We start from the raw sequence: 19,032 nt of genomic DNA on the forward strand, positions 1-19,032 counted from the left end.
GGAAACCAAATTGGGAAAAAATCTTTATAACGAAAAACTCTGACAGGGGTCTATAAATACTCAAATATACACGGAGTTAAAGCAATTGTATAAAAAATCAAGCCATTCCCCAATTGATAAATGGGCAAGAGACATAAATAGGCAATTTTCAGGTAAAGAAATCAAAAGTATCAATAAGCACATGAGAAAGTATTCCAAATCTCTAATAATTAGAGAAATGCAAATCAAAGCAACTCTGAGGTATCACCTCACACCTAGCAGATTGGCTAAAATGAAAGAAGGGGAGAGTAATGAATGTTGGAGGGGATGTGGCAAAATTGGGACATTAATGCATTGCTGGTGGAGTTGTGAACTGATCCAGCCATTCTGGCTGGCAATTTAGAATCATGCTCAAAGGGCTATAAAAGAATGCCTGCCCTTTGATCCAGCCATACCATTGTTGGGTTTGTACCCCAAAGAGATCATAGATAAACAGACTTGTACGAAAATATTTATAGCTGTGCTTTTTGTGGTGGCAACAAACTGGAAAAGGAGGGTATGTCCTTCAATTGGGGAATGGCTGAACAAACTGTGGTATATGCGGGTGATGGAATACTATTGTGCTAAAAGGAATAATAAACTGGAGGAGTTCCAGGCAAACTGGAGAGACCTCCAGGAACAGATGCAGAGCAAAAGGAGCAGAGCCAGAAGAACATTGTACACAGAGACTGATATAATATGGTAAAATTGAATGTAATGGACCTCTGTACCAGCAGCAGTACAATGACCCAGGACAATTCTGAGGGATTTATGGTAAGGAACGCTGCCCACATTCAGAGGAAGGACTTCAGGAGAGGAAACATAAGAAAAACAACTGCTTGAACGCATGGGTCAGGGTGGACATGATTGAGGGTGTCGACTCGAAACTACCACACCAATGCAACTACCAACAATTTGGAAATAGGTCTTGATCAAGGACACATGACAAAACTAGTGGAAATGTGCATTGGCCATGGGTGGGGGGGTTGCGGGGGGTGAAGGTGAAAGAAGGAGCATGAATCATGTAACCATGTTAAAAATGAATATTAATAAATGTTTAAAAAAAAAGATTTGCAAAGCATTTATATATATAAAATGTATAATTCTTTAAGGTAAGTGCTATACATTTTGCTAAGCACTGGGAAAGCAGAAAAATGCAACTCTCGAAGAACTTAAATTCTAACATGGAAGAGAACATGTGCATATAAGCAACTTGCAGAATAAATATGAAATAATGTAGAGCACTATGAATTTGCTTGTTTTTTTTTAGGGGGTGGGAGATAAAGTTTCCTATAAAAGGAAAGGCTTATGCATTCATTCATGAGGGATGTCCACTGAAAAGGCACAGATATGGTGGATGAGGAACCAAGTATGAGGAGTAAAGTAGTTGGTTTGACTATATAAGATGGGAGAATAATAAATACAAGGCAAGGAAGGTAGGTCTAGGTCAGGCTTTAAAGGGTTTAAATTTGATTTCACAGGGATCACACTGGAGTTTTCCAAGAAGGAAAGTGACACTGTAAAAACTAAGCCTAAGGAACAAAAATTCTGCAACTTATTGTGGTGTTAGGGGGTTGCATGGAGTACTGATAGGCGCCCACACAAAGTCAGCATTTGTCAGGTACAACTTGAATCCAAATCTTCCTTCTGGGGAAAGATGGCTCAAGAGAAGAAAAAAGGATTACACATAAAAATAATTCTTCTTTATTAAAGTTCAGCTCATTTTTAGAATCATAATGATGAACAATGCTTTTCTTTTATACAAAATAAGTGCTGACTAATATTAAGTAGAATAAAAGTTCATGGAAATCAGGAAAAAGATACTTCTTAATAGTAAATTTAAAAGGAAGAGTGTTTGGTATCCTCTGCTTTAATTCAGGCTACTGTAAATTTTTTATTTCCATAAAAAGATCTGAACTTACCTGCAGGTTTTCCTAATCCATTTAAACCAATTAGATATTATGCAATGCTAATGGATTTTGAGATGAAGCGCATCAAAATCTGAACTGAAGAGCATTTTATTATTTTTTACTTAATGAATTCCTAAAGTATATTAAACTGATTTATAAAGACATTAACTAATATAGGGATTAAAGATATATTAAGGGGGCAATCAGGTGGTTCAGTAAATTGAGCAAGGCTCAAAATGTGCCTTTAGACACTTCCTAGCTGTGTGAGCCTGGGCAAGTCACTTAACCCCTCCCACCCCCATTGCCTAGCCCTTACTAGTCTTCTGCCTTAGAACCACTACACAGAACTAATTCTAAGATGGAAAGTAAAGGTTTAGAGGAAGGGGGGGAAAGATACATAACTCTGGAAAGAACAAAATCAGAAGAAAGTTCCCTTGTTCTTACTACTTCTGATTTTTTATTAGAACATAGTACAATTTTAATGTTTTTAATTTTATATTGAAATAAAAATGAGGAAAAAGATACATACCCTTTGTTGTTTATAATGCTTAAACATCCTTATACAGTGTTCAATGATGAATAGCAGATAAATGCCTCCCAGAGCTACAAGTCCTTTCAATACGGCATCATATTCTTCCAAAAACTCTGGATGTTTTGTTTCATGTCCATGAGAATGCCCATGCCCGTGCCCGTGCCCATGTCCATGTCGATGACTGTGGTCATGGCCCCCTTGTGACTATGTATAAGGATGATATATTTTAAAAGTAAAAGACATTAACACAATTAAACAGATATGTTTTCAGTATCCAGTTTTATCTTTCAGTGAAGAATGAATATTCCTGGAGGGCATTAGTTTAGTGCTTGGAACTTTTCCTAACCCTGCCCCCACCCCCCACCCCCTCCCGTTCCCCCCCCCCATATCCACCATCTCATTTGAGGATAAGTACAGTCTTTTTAATTTGTTTTATGATGTACTCAAGAAGACATTATGTGTAAGCATGTGCTTAACAAATACACTTAATGGCAATTCAACAATAAGATAATAAGCTAACACAATCATTTGGTGTTGTATAAGTTAAAAGAGGCTGAAAGACAACCGTTTCTTATCCTTCTTAGTTAATAATCTAAAACAGACAATCAGAAAAGTTATTCTTATTTTAAATAGCTAATTGGGCCAGACCAGTTCTATCATAGGACCATGATAGGAACATGACTTAAGATATTTCATGAAAATCTTCATTAAATATGTTCTTCCTAGGCAAATTTAGAACCACTCATCAACTTAATTATTGTGCATTTTTATGCTATTAATTTACAGTCAGTGATTAATCAGGTAAATATCAATAATATTACCATCTTCGGGGCTCAGAAGTGATGTATTTCTTCAAATACTTTAAAAAATTTCTTTAAAGGAAAGCTAATTTATTTTGCTGGAGACATAGGTAATCTCAGAAATGATTTGTGACCTCTCTACAATGAGAGGAAGCCACAATATCTAAAGCACTTAAAACTATTAAAAAAACATGGGCATTTAGTGTATAAAGATTTTAGCAAACACTTTTGGAGGTCATAACTGATAACCTGAAATGAGTTGTGTCTGTATAATAAATGGATATTCCCAATTTACTTAGAAACATTCAAAAGTAACAGAGTACGTACATCATTTCTATGAAGACTATATTATCATAATGCTCAGAAGCAGGCATCTATCTACTTCTATCCAGGTATCTTAAATTACAGCAGGCCAAATGGGACATAAGGATTGCAAAGTACCCCCCTTCTCATCTCTGCTTTGTAGAATCCTTTGCATCCTTTAACGCTCAATTCAAAAAGTCATTTTCTACACAAAGCTTTTCCTGGTCTTCTTAGTTATTTCTGTTCTTTCTCTTCTAAACTCAATCAATACTTATTAACATTAAGGCAGAAATTGTTTTAGTTTTTTCTTTGTATCCACAGGGCTCAACAAGGTTAAAATTTATTGAACTGAATTCTAGAAACCTTCCACTCTAATAATATATAGAACCTATAGTCTTAAAGGAATAAACTATCTTTTAATTCTTTTCAATCAAAATAAAATGTCCTCATCAAAATGAAGGGCTGTTTTAAATAAATGAGATTTCAGATAACTTTTAAAAAGCATCATAAAAAGCAATCAATTACATTCCCATATGCAGTCAAGACAGAGAACATTAAGAGTATTGATTTAAGTTATTTCAATAGTGCCACAGCAACATGTATTATTGACTTTTAAATGGAGAAAACTTGGAACCTATATGAAACATATGCGTTTTGTTTACTAAAGTTAAAAAAGAACCACCGATGACATTATTAAAGTAATTGGTAGCTAGTGAAGTAACCACACACTGACTATGAGACAATGTAGTACAAAAGAAAGAATACTGGAATTTAACTCATAAGATTGGACTTGCACCCTAGCTCCACCAATGACTGTGTTAATGTTGGGGGAAAAGTCATTTAACATTTCTTGGCCTCAGTTTTTTTTTTTCCATCTGTAAAATAAGAGGTTGTGCTAGATGGATCTAAAGGGGCTTAGAGCTTCAAATTTACAAGCATATAAATTATGTTACTACATCTAAGTGATACCTGAAATCTTCCAATTTCCCACTTCAGAAAATATTCAATGGACTACTCTGATTTTGAAAGCAACTGGTGTTTGATCAGAATCATCTTTTACTTATCAGATTCATTAAGAGCATTAAAAATATTGATTTTTAAGCTGTGTGTTCCCCTATCAACTAGGTAGTAAGTAAAAAATAATAAACAATTTCCTAGGAGTTTTTAGTTTATAACATATGATTTAACATTTTTAAAAGTTCTTTTTCTTTTAATTCTTACATGTGGAAGCAGATGAAGAAGTGCATCTCCACTCATTGTTCCCACAGCCAGTGCAACCAGGAATGTAAGAAGGAATTTGAAGCATCCTTGGTTAATTATGGGAACCAAGATCACACCTAGCAGTGACAGTAGACTAATAACTGTAATAGAAATGATACCACAAATCCAGGCTGTAAGAAAAAAAAAATACAAACAAATCAGTAACAAAATGCCAAGAAAAGCTTTAAAGATATGTAAGCATCAGGAACTTTACCTCATGAGAAATCAGTGACACTTCAGTGGTTGACAAAAGTTGTAAAGGATCTTCCAGTTTTTCACTGCAAGTAGAAATGGTACTCAACATTCCTAATAGTTAATCATCCAGTTTCAGCTGAATACCTTCCATGATAAACAACTCACCCTCCTAAAAAAAGTCTATTGCATTTTCAGACAATTCCAATTGAATGACCTTTCTTATAATGAACCAACATTTGCCTACCTAGGGTTTCTGCTCCCTAGTTCTGATTACATTCAGGAGTAAACAGAATAAATCTAATTCCTCTTACATGTAACAACTACTCAAATAATTGAAAGCAAATACGCATCTTCCCCCACCTCCCTCAAGCCCCAGTCAATCTATTTTCTAAAATAAAGACATTCTGTTACTTCAAGTATTCCTTATATAAGGTTTTAAACCCTTCCACCATTTTGACTGCCCTTCTATAGACCACACTGTCCAATTTGTTAGTCTTTCATCAGAATATGCTATCTAGAACCAAACTACAGACTTCAGTAAAAAAATATACTATTATCCCCTTTGATGTAGATACAATACTTGTTAATGACTCCTAAGACCATGTAAGCTTTTCCTACCAAACACAAAACACATCTCTGAGTTACAGTGAACCTTGAATCAACCAAAAGCCCTAAATCAACATTCTTTGATCCTTTTCACCCTTGCTTTCAATAAATCTTCCTCTATCCTCTTTTCAATGACAGAAGATAAATTCCAGTTTCCAATGGATTGGCACATTAAATATTTATTTTACATTTATATCACTAAATATTTTGATTATAAAATTATTATTGTTATTTTTTTAAACCCTTACCTTCTGCGTTGGTAAGGCAGAAGCAGTGGTAAGGGCTAGGCAATGGGGGTCAAGTGACTTGCCCAGGGTCACATAGCTGGGAAGTGTCAAGGCCAGATTTGAACCTAGGATCTCCCATCTCTAGGCCTGGCTCTCAATCCAATGAGCTACCCAGCTGCTCCCTATATTATTGAATTATAAAATTCTTGAAAGTACATTAGAATAGTCAAATAAATTAGTAAGATTCTTGATTCTATTTGTTGTCAACCAAGTTTTATTTTTATAGCTTTTGAAAGCAATACCTGAATATCATGTTTACTCTCCAGTTTGCCTCTTATAAATTTGTTTGAGAATGGTACTTAGAATCTTAATTCAGAGGCAAGCTGTTATTTTTTTTTTAAAAACCCTTGTACTTTGGTATATTGTCTCATAGGTGGAAGATTGGTAAGGGTGGGCAATGGGGGTCAAGTGACTTGCCCAGGGTCACACAGCTGGGAAGTGGCTGAGGCCGGGTTTGAACCTAGGACCTCCTGTCTCTAGGCCTGACTCTCACTCCACTGAGCTACCCAGCTGCCCCCAAGCTGTTATTTTTTAATCATTTTATGAGCACACTTAGTATGATTCAATCCAAATTTTTATTTTAATGAAGAGTTGAATTAGCTCATCTTTCACTGGGTTGTTGCCATTCTTTTCTAACTCAACATAAGATAGGTTTTCTATGCAATCACATTCATTTGGTTTTAATAAGTAGGAATTAATGCCATCAACTCTCTCATATTTTTCAAATATACTCTTAACTTTCTCAGTCTACCACTTTTCTCTTCATTGTTCTCAATCCAATAACTAATATTACTTTTGGAGTCTTTCAATAATATGTTACTTACCAAATACATCTCTTGATAAGCTTTTCACACCTCCCAAGAAAAAGGGCACTCCAAATTGGGAGCCTCAATCTTAGTCACTTGATCACATGCATTGATACATCCCCATACCCTGTGTTGAGAGTTGGTTTCTAGGACCTATGCACAATTCTTGACATATACCTATTAAATTCTGTCTCATTAGAGGTGAGTGGCCATTGCAGCCTCAGGCCTTTGGGGGTCCAAATAATCACCTAACATAAAGGAGTCATCCTTTCCAGCTCTGGGTCATCCACAAGTTTGTTGAGTATTCTTTGTTGCCTTCCAAGCCACTGATGAAATATTGTTTAAGTCTGTGCCATTGGGGTGGTTCTAGAGCCTGCTAATAAAGACATCTCTGTGGGGCTGACATAAATTCATTAATGAATATTATTTGGGTAAAGTCATTCATTGAGTTATGAAATCTAATCACCAAAAGATACATCTCTTCATCTTGTTCACAAGGAAATGATGACAGATTTGGACAAGTATGCTGCTGAAATCTTAAGTATATTATGTCCACAAGTGTTCCCTAATCTAATAAGTCATCCTATCAAAAAACAGATACAAAGTAATTATCATAATACTACCTACTTTCATAGAATACTATTGTATTTTTTTAATTCAGAAAAATTATTTCCACATAACCCTATAAAAAGGACCATACTTTGGTAAACCACTCCATAAAAAAAAAAAAAAAATCAGACTACCTATAAAAAGGACTAAAGTTAAAACAAATTTGAGAGCAAAGTTTTACATACCTGAATTATTTTTTTCTGTTATATAACAAGTTGAAAGAATTTTAAATAATGTATGTTTTAGCTTTTATAGCCTTCTCAATATCCAAGTATTACTTATAAAAATATAAAATGCTATACTGACTCAACGATTACATATTAAGTATCAGAATGAATGCTACACCAATTTCTAAAGGTTTATTTCCTGAAATACACCTGCTTAATTCAAAAAACTGTTATTATTAATTTCTCCAGTGAGTGCTGAAGACAATTACTATGACATAGGAAAACTTTAAGACATATAAAGTTTTAGATTTTTTTTCAGATTAGTGCACTAAACTGTCTGCCACACACACACACATTCTCTCAGGATTATGGATAGCCTTATTACTGGTAGCTTCATTGAATATGACTTTCTATAAGCTTGTCTTTCCATTACAGCTAAACTTGTTCTTGCCAATTTTTTAATTCCCTTGGTTCCTCTCTAATCCTTTATGCATCATCTACTTATCCCTCAAACATAATATTTACTGACTTAGAATAAGTGAAAGTTCAGTCTGTCTTGATAAAGAATAAGGAGAAAATGTGAATTCTGGTTAAAATTCAAAATTACAAGTTCAAGTCATAAGTAGATGCCAGACTAGATCTGAACAGTTGTTTCTAGTCTAATGTTCCATTTGAATACATGAATTAATTACTATTTTACATTAGCTAACATAAATGAAATGGAATTATCATCAGTTAAAAAATTTTTTAAATATCTTCACAAAAAAATTCTACTGAATTTTACAAATGCTATTCACTAATAAAATGTAGCAGTGTGAATCCACAAAAGGAATGTCTACTAATACTGTGACAAAAACAAAAGGAAAATTTGTAGAGCATAGTTGACAATTTTCAAAGAGAAGTTAGGTGAGGGAAATGTTTGAAGTTTCCTCTTTTAGAAAATTGGTTGGATTAAATAAGAGTCAAGGTCTCTTACAGCTCCTACCATTCTATTAATGAAAGAGACAGGTAACAAAATGGAAATTCTTTAATTGACCACAGGATGTTGAATTATGCAAACAAATTGTGTTTGGTTATCAGGCATCAGTCACATTAAAAGAAGAGAAACTTTTAATAAACAACTACAATCCTTAGAAATCTCAGAATTCTGGAAATGTGAAGAGACCAATGAGGTCATCTAGACCATATCTTGTATCAAATAGATAAGAAGCCCAGGTTATAGGTTTATATACCTTAGCTTTTAGGAGTCAAATATATCCAGTTCTAAGGCACTTAGAACAGACCTTAGAAAGGGGTATTTTTTCTCAAGCACAGTGATTCTGAGTCTGAGGGGCTCTGAAAACACACAAACTATCAATGAGTTAGAGATATCCGTTATGCAATAATGACCAGCATTTAGCACTTTAAGGTTTATAAAGTACTTTGCCCATGTCATCTCACTTGATTCTCAACACCTAGTGAGATACATTTATTTTCCCCATTCTATAGATGAGAAAACAAAGATTAAACTGACCACTCACCCAAGGTCACAGTGGTACTAAGCACCAAAGACAGGATTTAAACTCAGGTTTTCTTAACTCCAAGTCCAATACTCAATCCACCACAATATGCCACCTAAATATCTCTAGATTGCATGCTCTAGAACAGGAGTAGCTCAAGCAGATTAAAATGTAACTGGGAAATTTTTAGCAAATAAAAATATAATATGACATAGATAATATAAATATTACAACATAGATAATAATATTAATTTGTGATTTTTTTAATCATTATACCACCCACAGGAATCTATTTCTACTTGAATTTAATACTACTGCATTAGAATATCTAGGAAAAGGCTCTGGAACCCCAGAATCAGAACCTAATATCTTTCTATTAGCCCTTAGAAATATAGACATTCTGAAGAAGAGTTTGATGAATGTTGACTACTAGGAAGACTTTGAATTGTTAGAGGTAAAAAGGGGTTCTCGTTGGGTGAATATTAAAAGGTTCAGTTGCCAGGGAATTGAATAATTATCAATCCCCAATTAAAAAATTACCTCAAGTCAAAATAACTTTTATGGAAGTTTATTTACAAATGAAAAGAGGAAGAGAAAATAAAAAAATCAGAGAGGATAGGATAGGATAGGATAAGTAATCTAAAACACTAAATAATTTGCTCCGGCCCCTTAATTTAACCCAGGCAGATCTAATTAGTCTTCAACCAGAGTAGACTCAGCCTTGGCTGGAGGGCCGCTGTATGTGAATGAAGTGGAAGCTTCAGTCACAGAGTCTCTTTTGAAAGAACAGTTCCTTTAGAGAAGTCCAGGAAGATTTAGTCTTTACACTCACCATGTGTAGTTTCTAAGGGAAAGATTTAAGAAACGTCTTACCAAGGTCTCAGGGTCCCAGTCCCAGGTCCAAGTCACGAAAAAGAAGAGAGAGTACAGGAAGTTGTCACTCTCTTTTAAAGGGGCTTCTTTTGTGTCACTTCCTGTGCCTCCCTCTTAGTTTACATGTCCAATCACAATAGACACTTTTCTTAGGACTGTCCGGGAGGCAGTCAGTAAATTCTGAATTGTCACTCACTCTAGCAAATGTGAGTCACAGACCTCCCAACTTGTGAGTTAAGTGGAGTTGTTTACACTTTTGGTGACTAGATTTGAGATTTTATAAATATATACACATATATAAATAATCCAGTAGAACTGCTTGTCGGCTTTGGGGGGGGGGGGGGAGAGAACAGGGGAGGGGCGGGTTATGAATCATGTAACCATGCAAAAATATTCTAAATAAAAATTAAAAACAAAAACAAAAAAGTATGCCATGATAATTTAATCTACAATAATTTAATAATAGCAAGAAGTCAACAAGCAGGGATCATGTGGCTCACCAGGGCGAATGCAAGGTAAGTGACCATCTGATCTGTTAGATCAGGAGTTGACAATGTATGGCTCTTTCTGCAGGAGCCATAAAGTCAATTTTTTTTCAGGCGCTGTTACAGGAGCGCACACTGTTACAGGAGCACACACTGTGAGCACTGTACGGCTCTCGCGAAATTACATTTTAAAAAATGTGGCATTTATGGCTCTCATGGCCAAAAAGGTTGCCGACCCCTGCATTAGATCAAGAGAACTCCTAGTACACATTTTCACTTTGAGAGGCAAGACTTAGCTGCAATCTAGAGTTCCTGAAAGCTCTATGGCAGGTTGTTCCCACTGCCGGAAGCACTAGGGTCAAAGAAACAGTTTGCAATGTATATTTAAGTTTTATACTACCTAAAATCCTAGAGGACAAGGAAAACAGATTGGTTCTGGATGTAAGAAGCCTGGAAAAGAAGCACTGGTGAAATTTGATAGGTAAAGTATACAGGTCATGCAGTTCCAAGCATCCAATAGGCATCAGTTCCTTTACTCTTCATTGGAGTAGAGGCTAGAGGGAAATAGGGAATGTTTGGGAAAATGACCATAACAGATTTCAACAATACAAAAGAATGAAAACACAAAGGGGTCTGTAGTTCTAAGGGAACACACTCTTTCTATATATATCTTAAATGGTTCTAGTCTGATATAATTTCCCCACAGTTATTCACTGTAGAGCAGTGATGGGCAAACTACAGCCCATGGGCCAGATGTGGCCCCTTGAAATGTTCTATCCAGCTGCAGTGACATTACTCCTAATCTGACGAATACAATGAGTAGGATACAATATAATGTAACTTTGAAAGAGTTGCCTTAGAAACAGACTGACAGATGAGCATTTCCTTTCCTTTGGCCCCCTCTTTAAAAAGTCTGCCCATCACTGCTGTAGAGGAAGGCAAAGGCAAGATAGCAAGCCAAAAGACAAAGCTGTTTTAGAATTAACATGTTATTTCATAATTTGCCTTTTCTTTGAATTACTGCCACAAACCAAGCTAAAAACAAAATTACATTAAAAAAAAAACAAAAGAAAAAGAAAAATATCTTGGAAAACAAGATAACCAAGACATCCAGGATTCCATATCATTTCCAAAAAAACAAAACTATTTTTACTAATAAAGGAAAAAAATAAAACCATAAGTAAATCACAAAATCATATATTTAAAATTATCAGGCATCAGAGTACCTATGGTCAAACCTCTCCATATAATGGATGAACTGAGATCCAGAATGGTTTAATGACAAAGGAAGTTCAGTTAAGAATTTGAACTCAGGTTTTCTGACCTCATATCGAACTTACTTTCTACTGTGTCACAATGACTTTTTAACCATGGGACACATAAAGCAGCTATTTGTGTAAACAAAGTAGTGTTCATAATTTGAGTAGTAGAATTTTTTTATGATGAATAATAAATTTTTTATTTTAATTATGAAAAATTTTCCATGGTTACATGATTCATATTCTTTCTCTCCCCTCCTTCCGCCCCCCCCATAGCCAACATGCAATTCCACTGGGTTTTACATGTGACATTGATCAAGACCTATTTCCATATTATCGATATATGCACTAGGGTGATCGTTTAGTGTCTACATCCCCAATCATATTCCCATTGACCCATGTAATCAATCAGTTGTTTTTCTTCTGTGTTTCTGCTTCCATAGATCTTTCCCTGGATGTGGATAATGTTCTTTCTCATAAGTCCCTCAGCCTTGCTCTGGATCCTTGCATTGCTGCTAGTAGAGAAGTCCATTACATTCAATTGTGCCACAGTGTTTCCATCTCTGAGTACAATGTTCTCCTGGTTCTGCTCCTTTCGCTCTGCATCAATTGCTGGAGGTCATTCCAGTTCACATGGAATTCCTCCAGTTCATTATCCCTTTTACCACAATAGTATTTCATCACCAACAGATACCACAATTTGTTTAGTCATTCCCCAATCAAAGGGCATCCCTTCATTTTCCAATTTTTTGCCACCACAAAAAGTGAGGCTATAAATATTTTTGAACAAGTCTTTTTCCCTGTTATCTCTTTGGGGTACAAACTCAGCAGTGGTATGGTTGGATCAAAGGGCAGGCAATCTTTTAAAGCCCTTTGGGCATAGTTCCAAATTGCCCTCCAGAATGGTTAGATCAATTCACAACTCCACCAGCAATGCCTTAATGATCCCAATTTTGCCATATGCAAGAAATAAAATTAATGTAGAGTGATAAAATTAACAATATCATGGTTTCAAAGGGTTTATTGAAAGCCATTTAGAAAAATGAAGCCACATGCCTATTAAGAGTTAGTTTAAAATACATGAGCCCTGTTGCCTCCTCCTCCCATCCTGGCTCCTGCTCCCAAGGTGGAAAAGAGGAAGTACCAATCCCGTCCTCAATCTTTATACTCCTGTTTACGTTATCACACTACCTGTATAAATGATTATGCAAGAGGAATCATGGGAAATGTGGTTTGAAAGAGATCTAAATGTCCACAGGAAGTTTAGACCAGGGATCTCAAAATTAGTTCAAGGACTCCCAAATTTCCAATATAACACACATCCCCTCCAACATTTATTACTTTCCTTTGCTATCATGATAGCCAATCTGCTCAGTGTGAGGTGGTACCTCAGAGTTGTTTTGATTTACATTTCTCTAATTATAAGAGATTTAGAACACTTTTTCATGTGTTTATTGATAGTTTTGATTTCTTTATCCAAGAATTGCCTATTCATGACGTCCCTTGCCCATTTATCAATTGGGGAATGGCTTGATTTTTTGTACAATTAATTTAGCTCAATGGTAGAATAATATGCACAGCTCGAATGTGTGTAGTTATGACAAGTCAACTATAATTCTTTTCTAATTCAGTCATGTCCAACTTTTTGTGAGAAATAGTTTACCATTTCCTTCTCTAATTCATTTTATAGATAAGGAAACTGAGGCAAACACGGTTAAGTTACATGCCCAAGGTCGCATGGCTAATAGTGTCTAAATTAAAACATTTAGGTTTCCGTAAAACTGATTCTTTTGCTAAATAAGACATACGCTTTTGAAGACTAGTCAAAACAATACCACCAATCAAATTTATGCAACTAGACTAAATAGCTTTGTTAATTTATCACATTTATATCTGATCAAAGTTATTTAATTTAATCATATTCGTAGAACTACACTGTAATCTTTCCAATATTAGCAAAGTTACCCTTTCTAAGAAGAATCTTGAAATACATTCCTTCCTAAATTTTATTTTAACATTTGTCAAAATAACTGTACAAAATTCTAAACAACTGACTCATAATATGGAAAGTAACTTGATAAAGGTTTAACTTGAAAATTTTAAGAACATGAACAACCCCAACAACATAATTATCCACTATAATTTGAAATATAAATATATGTTTAATCCATCATCCAATAATGTTTAGTACTTAAAGGAAAAAAATTACTGACACCTTACATAATGTTTTGGTATAGTTATTGAATTTCTATGGTAAGGTTTCACAGAAAGACTTGAATATAAAAGAAGGAAACTATAAGTAAATTAGGTGAACACAGAATAGTATACTTGTCAGATCTCTGGGAAAGGAAAGATTTTAGAACCAAACAAGAGTTAGAGAAAATTACAAAATGTAAAATAAATAAGTTTGATTATATAATTAGTTTTTGTACAAGGGAAAACAATGCAACCAAAATCAGAAAGGAAACAACAAACTGGGAAAAAATCTTTATAACAAAAAATTCTGACAGAGGTCTAATTACTCAAATATACAAGGAGCTAAATCAATTGTATAAAAAAATCAAGCCATTCCCCAATTAATAAATGGGAAAGGGACATGAATAGGCAATTTTCAGATAAAGAAATCAAAAGTATCAATAAGCACATAGGAAAGTGTTCTAAATCTCTAATAATTAGAGAAATGCAAATCAAAACAACTCTGAGGTACCACCTCACACCTAGCAGATTGGCTAAAATGATAGCAGGGGAAAGTAATGAATGTTGATGGGGATGTGGCAAAATTGGGATGTTAATGCATTGCTAGTGGAGTTGTGAACTGATCCAACCATTCTGGAGGGCAATTTGGAACTATGCCCAAAGAGTGATAAAAGAATGCCTGCCCTTTGATCCAGCCATACCATTGCTGGGTTTGTACCCCAAAGAGATCATAGATAAACAGACTTGCACAAAAATATTTATAGCAGCGCTCTTTGTGGTGGCAAAAAACTGGAAAGCAAGGATATGCCCTTCAATTGGGGAATGGCTGAACAAATTGTGGTATATGTTGGTGATGGAATACTATTGTGCTCAAAGGAATAATAAACTGAAGGAATTCCATGTGAACTGGAAAGACCTCCAGGAATTGATGCAGAGTGAAAGGAGCAGAGCCAGAAGAACATTGTACACAGAGACTGATATATTATGGTAAAATCGAATGTAATGGACATTTGTACTAGCAGCAATGCAATGACCCAAGACAATTCGGAGGGATTTATGGAAAGGAACACTATCCACATTCAGAGGAAGAACTGCAGGAGTAGAAACACAGAAGAAAAACAACTGCGTGGACACTTGGGTTGATGAGAACATGATTGGGGATGTAGATCTGAAAAGACCACACCCATGTAACTATCAATAATGTATAAGTAAGTCTTGAATGACCACACCAGTTGAAATGCGAATTAGCTATGGCGGGGAGGGGGGGTGGGGAAGGGGGGTGGTGGTAAAGGGGGTGAAGGGTAAAGTAAAAACATGACTTATGTAACCAGGGAAATTTTTTCTAAAAATAAAAAATTATTTAAAAAAATAAACAAACAAAAAAAGTAATTTTGCTTTCCATCCAAAAAGTTTTTCTTCACAAGTGAATACTGCTGTAGGTAACATGATATACCCTTTCCAATATTTTTAAAAATTCAATAGATTATATATTTAGGCTGAAAGTCAGCAGACAAGGAATGTTTTTTACACCGATCAAAGTTTTAGATTCCACAAGATCTAGAGATAGACAGGCCCTAGTTCAACCCCCTTGTCTTAGAAATGAAGAAACAAAGACATAGAGAGGTTGAATGACAGAACTTATAGGGCTATGGACCAATTGTATGGATTCTTCGGTCCAAATTTCCCACTTAGGGGATCCATTCTTCTGACTCAAGTCCAGTTTATGGCAGGCTTTGCACACACACATTTAATTTTCAAGACTAAGTGACTATTAACTATTGACACTTATAAGAGATGCTTTCTTTTTGTAAAATACCTAAAATAGGGCTAATTCAAGATTAGATCTTGCTTTACCATTTGCCATTAAACTCTACTGCTTCCTCTAGGATAATTTCCCATTCTCTGAAATATGGTGGGGGGATAAAGGGGAGAAAGGATTCATACAATCACTCATTCTTGGTACCCGAGGACAAAGAGGGAGTACAGTCACTTCATGAAAGAAATCCCTAAATGAAAACTCCCAGGAACATCGGGGCCAAAAATCCAGAATTTCCAGGGCAAAGAACAAATAGAGCAAGCTTGCAGAAAGAATTCAAGTACTGAAGAGACACAGCCAAGATTACATACAATTTAGCAATCATGACTATAAAAGAGAAGATAACTTCAAATACAGTATTCCAGAAGGCTTATAGTCAAGAATACCTTATCCACTGAAATGGAATATAGTTGCAGGAGAAAAAATGGATCTTTGATGAAATAGAGGACTACTAAGAATTCCTGATAAAAAGATTCAAGCTGTGTTGAACTTTGAAGTTCAAATACAAAGTTAAAAGAAATATTTATAAAAAGGTAACCATGAATGATGATAAAAGGACTAAACAAAGATAAACTGCTGACATTTAAATATGCAGAGATGATGCATTGCCTCTGACCCTATCAACATTAAAGGTCACAGAGGGAGTTTAATTAGACAATACCTGGGAGTGGTTCTATTATGTCTTAATGATGTTAAGAGAGGAACAGAAAAAGACAGGAAGATTGTGGATGAAAAGAAAGGATAGTTAGGGAAATTATACCACATAATTAGGATATACAAGTAGACTTCTACATAAACTATATAAATAGAAGGAGGGGGAGGCGCGAGAGCAGCAGATGCTTTAACTTCACTCTCATCTAAAATAGTTAATGGAAGGATGAATACACACATTCATACACATAGAGTTGGGTATAGACATACATTTCACTCAACAGGGAAACAGGAATGTAAAAATTAAAGGGAGGAATTGTTGTTCAGTCATTTCAGGTGTGTCCAACTCTTCATGGCCCACTTCTTGGCAAGGATATTAAAGTAGTTTGCCATTTCCTTCTCCAACTCATTTTACAAATGAGAAAACTAAGGCAAACAGTGACTTGTCCAGGTTTTCATAGCTTGTCTAAGTGTCTAGAGGAAGATTTGAACTCATAAAGAGGAGTCTTCATGACTCCAGGTCAGCATTCAATCCATTATACTACCAAGCTGCCCCAAAGAGGGGATTAGTCCTAAACAAAACAAAGTCTAATGATGTAGAAAATATCTAATGCACTTTTTGAGGTGACAAAGAATGGGAATCTGAGGGGATACTCATAAATTGGAGAATGGAGAAACAAAAATTAAGAAATATAAATGTGATAGAATTCTATTGTATTTTAAGAAATGATTAAGATGATTTCAGAGAAACCTGAGAAGCTATTATGAACTGATCAGAGTGAACAGAAAGAGGGAAATTTATGCAATGACAGTAATAACATAAAAACAAAAAAACTTTGAAAGAATTAAGAACTCATCAGAATAATGATCAACTCTGATTCCAGAGCACTAATGACATTACTTACCCTCCTGACAGAGAAGAACTAAGAAAACAGAATGAAATAAATATTCTTTTGGACATGGATAATATGGATATTTGTTTTGAGTGACTATATGTGTTTGTAATGGGTTTATTTTTCTTTATTTCTCAGTGGGGGAACACTGAGCTGGCATGGTTGAAAGGTAGATTTCTGCTGGAGGAAAACAATATAATTTTTTAAAAAGGATTTGGCAACTGAATAGATATGAGAATAGAAGGATGGAATAAGGTGCAAGTAAACTAGAAGGGATCTTTACTACAGTCCAATCTTTTATTTTGTAGCTGAGAAAATTGAGGCCTTGAGCAAGTCAGACAGGTTAAATAACAACTAGGATTTGAACTCAAGTGCTAAATTAAGTTCCACCTCTCTAAATATATTACCATGTGAAAATATTAGAGAATGACTTTGGAGGAAATTTCAAATGATAAATGAACTTGGGTAAATTAATGGTCTTAAAATAAATGAAGAGCATTCAAAATGCTTCAATACCTTTTTGTTATAGTTCATGTAATGAAGAAATGTGGAAGTTTATGTTTTGAAGCCAAATAAGAGGTTATAAAAGACCTCATTTATACCCAGCTTCAGCTGGCAGAAAAAGTGACAGATGTGAAGGTAGTGGCTATGGCAACAATTTGAGTCATCTATAAAACTAAGGCTGTCTTTATAGAATGCCAGAACAACCGGTCAATTAAATGGTTGGGGGAAGGAGGACCAATTCATTGTGTGATAAAAACAATTCCTTCAAATATCAGCTAATTTTATTTTTAAACTTTTTATCCAGTTGCCTTACCAGCTAAAGTATAGTCTTTATGAGGCAATGAAATCTGTCTAATTTTATCTTATCTAACATTCAATATTGCTGATGAATATATTAGCTGGATTTTGAAAATTTAACTTTTTTACATATGGTAGAGAGAACATTAAAGTACTATGCTTTTTTTTAATCCTGATATTCTTCTTAAAAAGTAAAGTGTCAATTCATAAGAATATCACTGACATATATATTTTTACAAATATGTTTTTATATTTTATAATATTTTTACAATAATTTATAATAATATTTTACAAATATCACAAAAATAGATGATCTATAAATTTTAGTTACTATTCTGTCTCATGAAAGCATAGGAGAATGAATATTAGTCTTTTATTATCAAAGGAATCACTGTATTACTTAATAATAGCAACAATAATAGTAATATCATCTAGCTTCATGTAACAACACTTTGCAAAGTATTGCAATGTACTTTCCAAATATCATCTCATTTCCTCCTCACGCATCTCACCTTGGGAGATAGATACTATTATTATCCTTATTTTATAAATGAGGAAACAGAAGCCAAGGGAGACTGTGGCTTGCTCTTGGTCAGAGTTAATGAGTGTCTTAAACTAGATTTGAACTCAGGACCACCTAATAGCTTTGGTCCAATCACTACATAGAACACAGAATAAGAATACTATAGAGCAGCCACCTACAGCCACACAAAAATTGCTAGATTACAATCAGCAGTCTAACTTCTAAGATAAAGAATTACAACTTTCTTTATTACTCATCTATCATAACTTAGCACAAGGCTTGCTAGGTCTTTAGTACAAATTACAATTGTTTTGGATCCTCTGTCTCATAATACAAAACAAGGTCTCTCATTTCTTAAAATGATCACTCACTTATATTGACTCCATTGTAGACCTATCAAATTATTTACTTCAAACTTATAATTAGATCTTACTTGCATCAAACATTTTTTTTAAGATTGCCCCATTTTGAGGAAAAGTCTTAATCCTTCTGGCAAAAGTTTTAAAGCCTCAAAAAGGCAATTCTGTGTCAGTAAGTTAGGAA

General features: G+C 34.7%; 1 protein-coding gene across 2 annotated transcripts in view; it reads right to left on the minus strand.

Moving 5' to 3' along the window:
* Nucleotides 1-19,032, minus strand: part of SLC39A10 (solute carrier family 39 member 10) — a 74,983-nt gene that overhangs the window by 19,742 nt on the left and 36,209 nt on the right. For both annotated transcript variants that reach the window (XM_044669683.1, XM_044669682.1), the window contains exons 4-5: nt 4,785-4,954; nt 2,458-2,664 (exon numbers count right to left, since the gene is read on the minus strand). In XM_044669683.1, coding sequence (XP_044525618.1) covers nt 2,458-2,664; nt 4,785-4,954 — 377 coding nt within the window. The remainder of the gene's footprint in view (nt 1-2,457; nt 2,665-4,784; nt 4,955-19,032) is intronic.

This window comes from Gracilinanus agilis, chromosome 3 (assembly GCF_016433145.1).
Source record: "Gracilinanus agilis isolate LMUSP501 chromosome 3, AgileGrace, whole genome shotgun sequence".
NCBI classification, from domain to species: Eukaryota; Metazoa; Chordata; class Mammalia; order Didelphimorphia; family Didelphidae; genus Gracilinanus; species Gracilinanus agilis.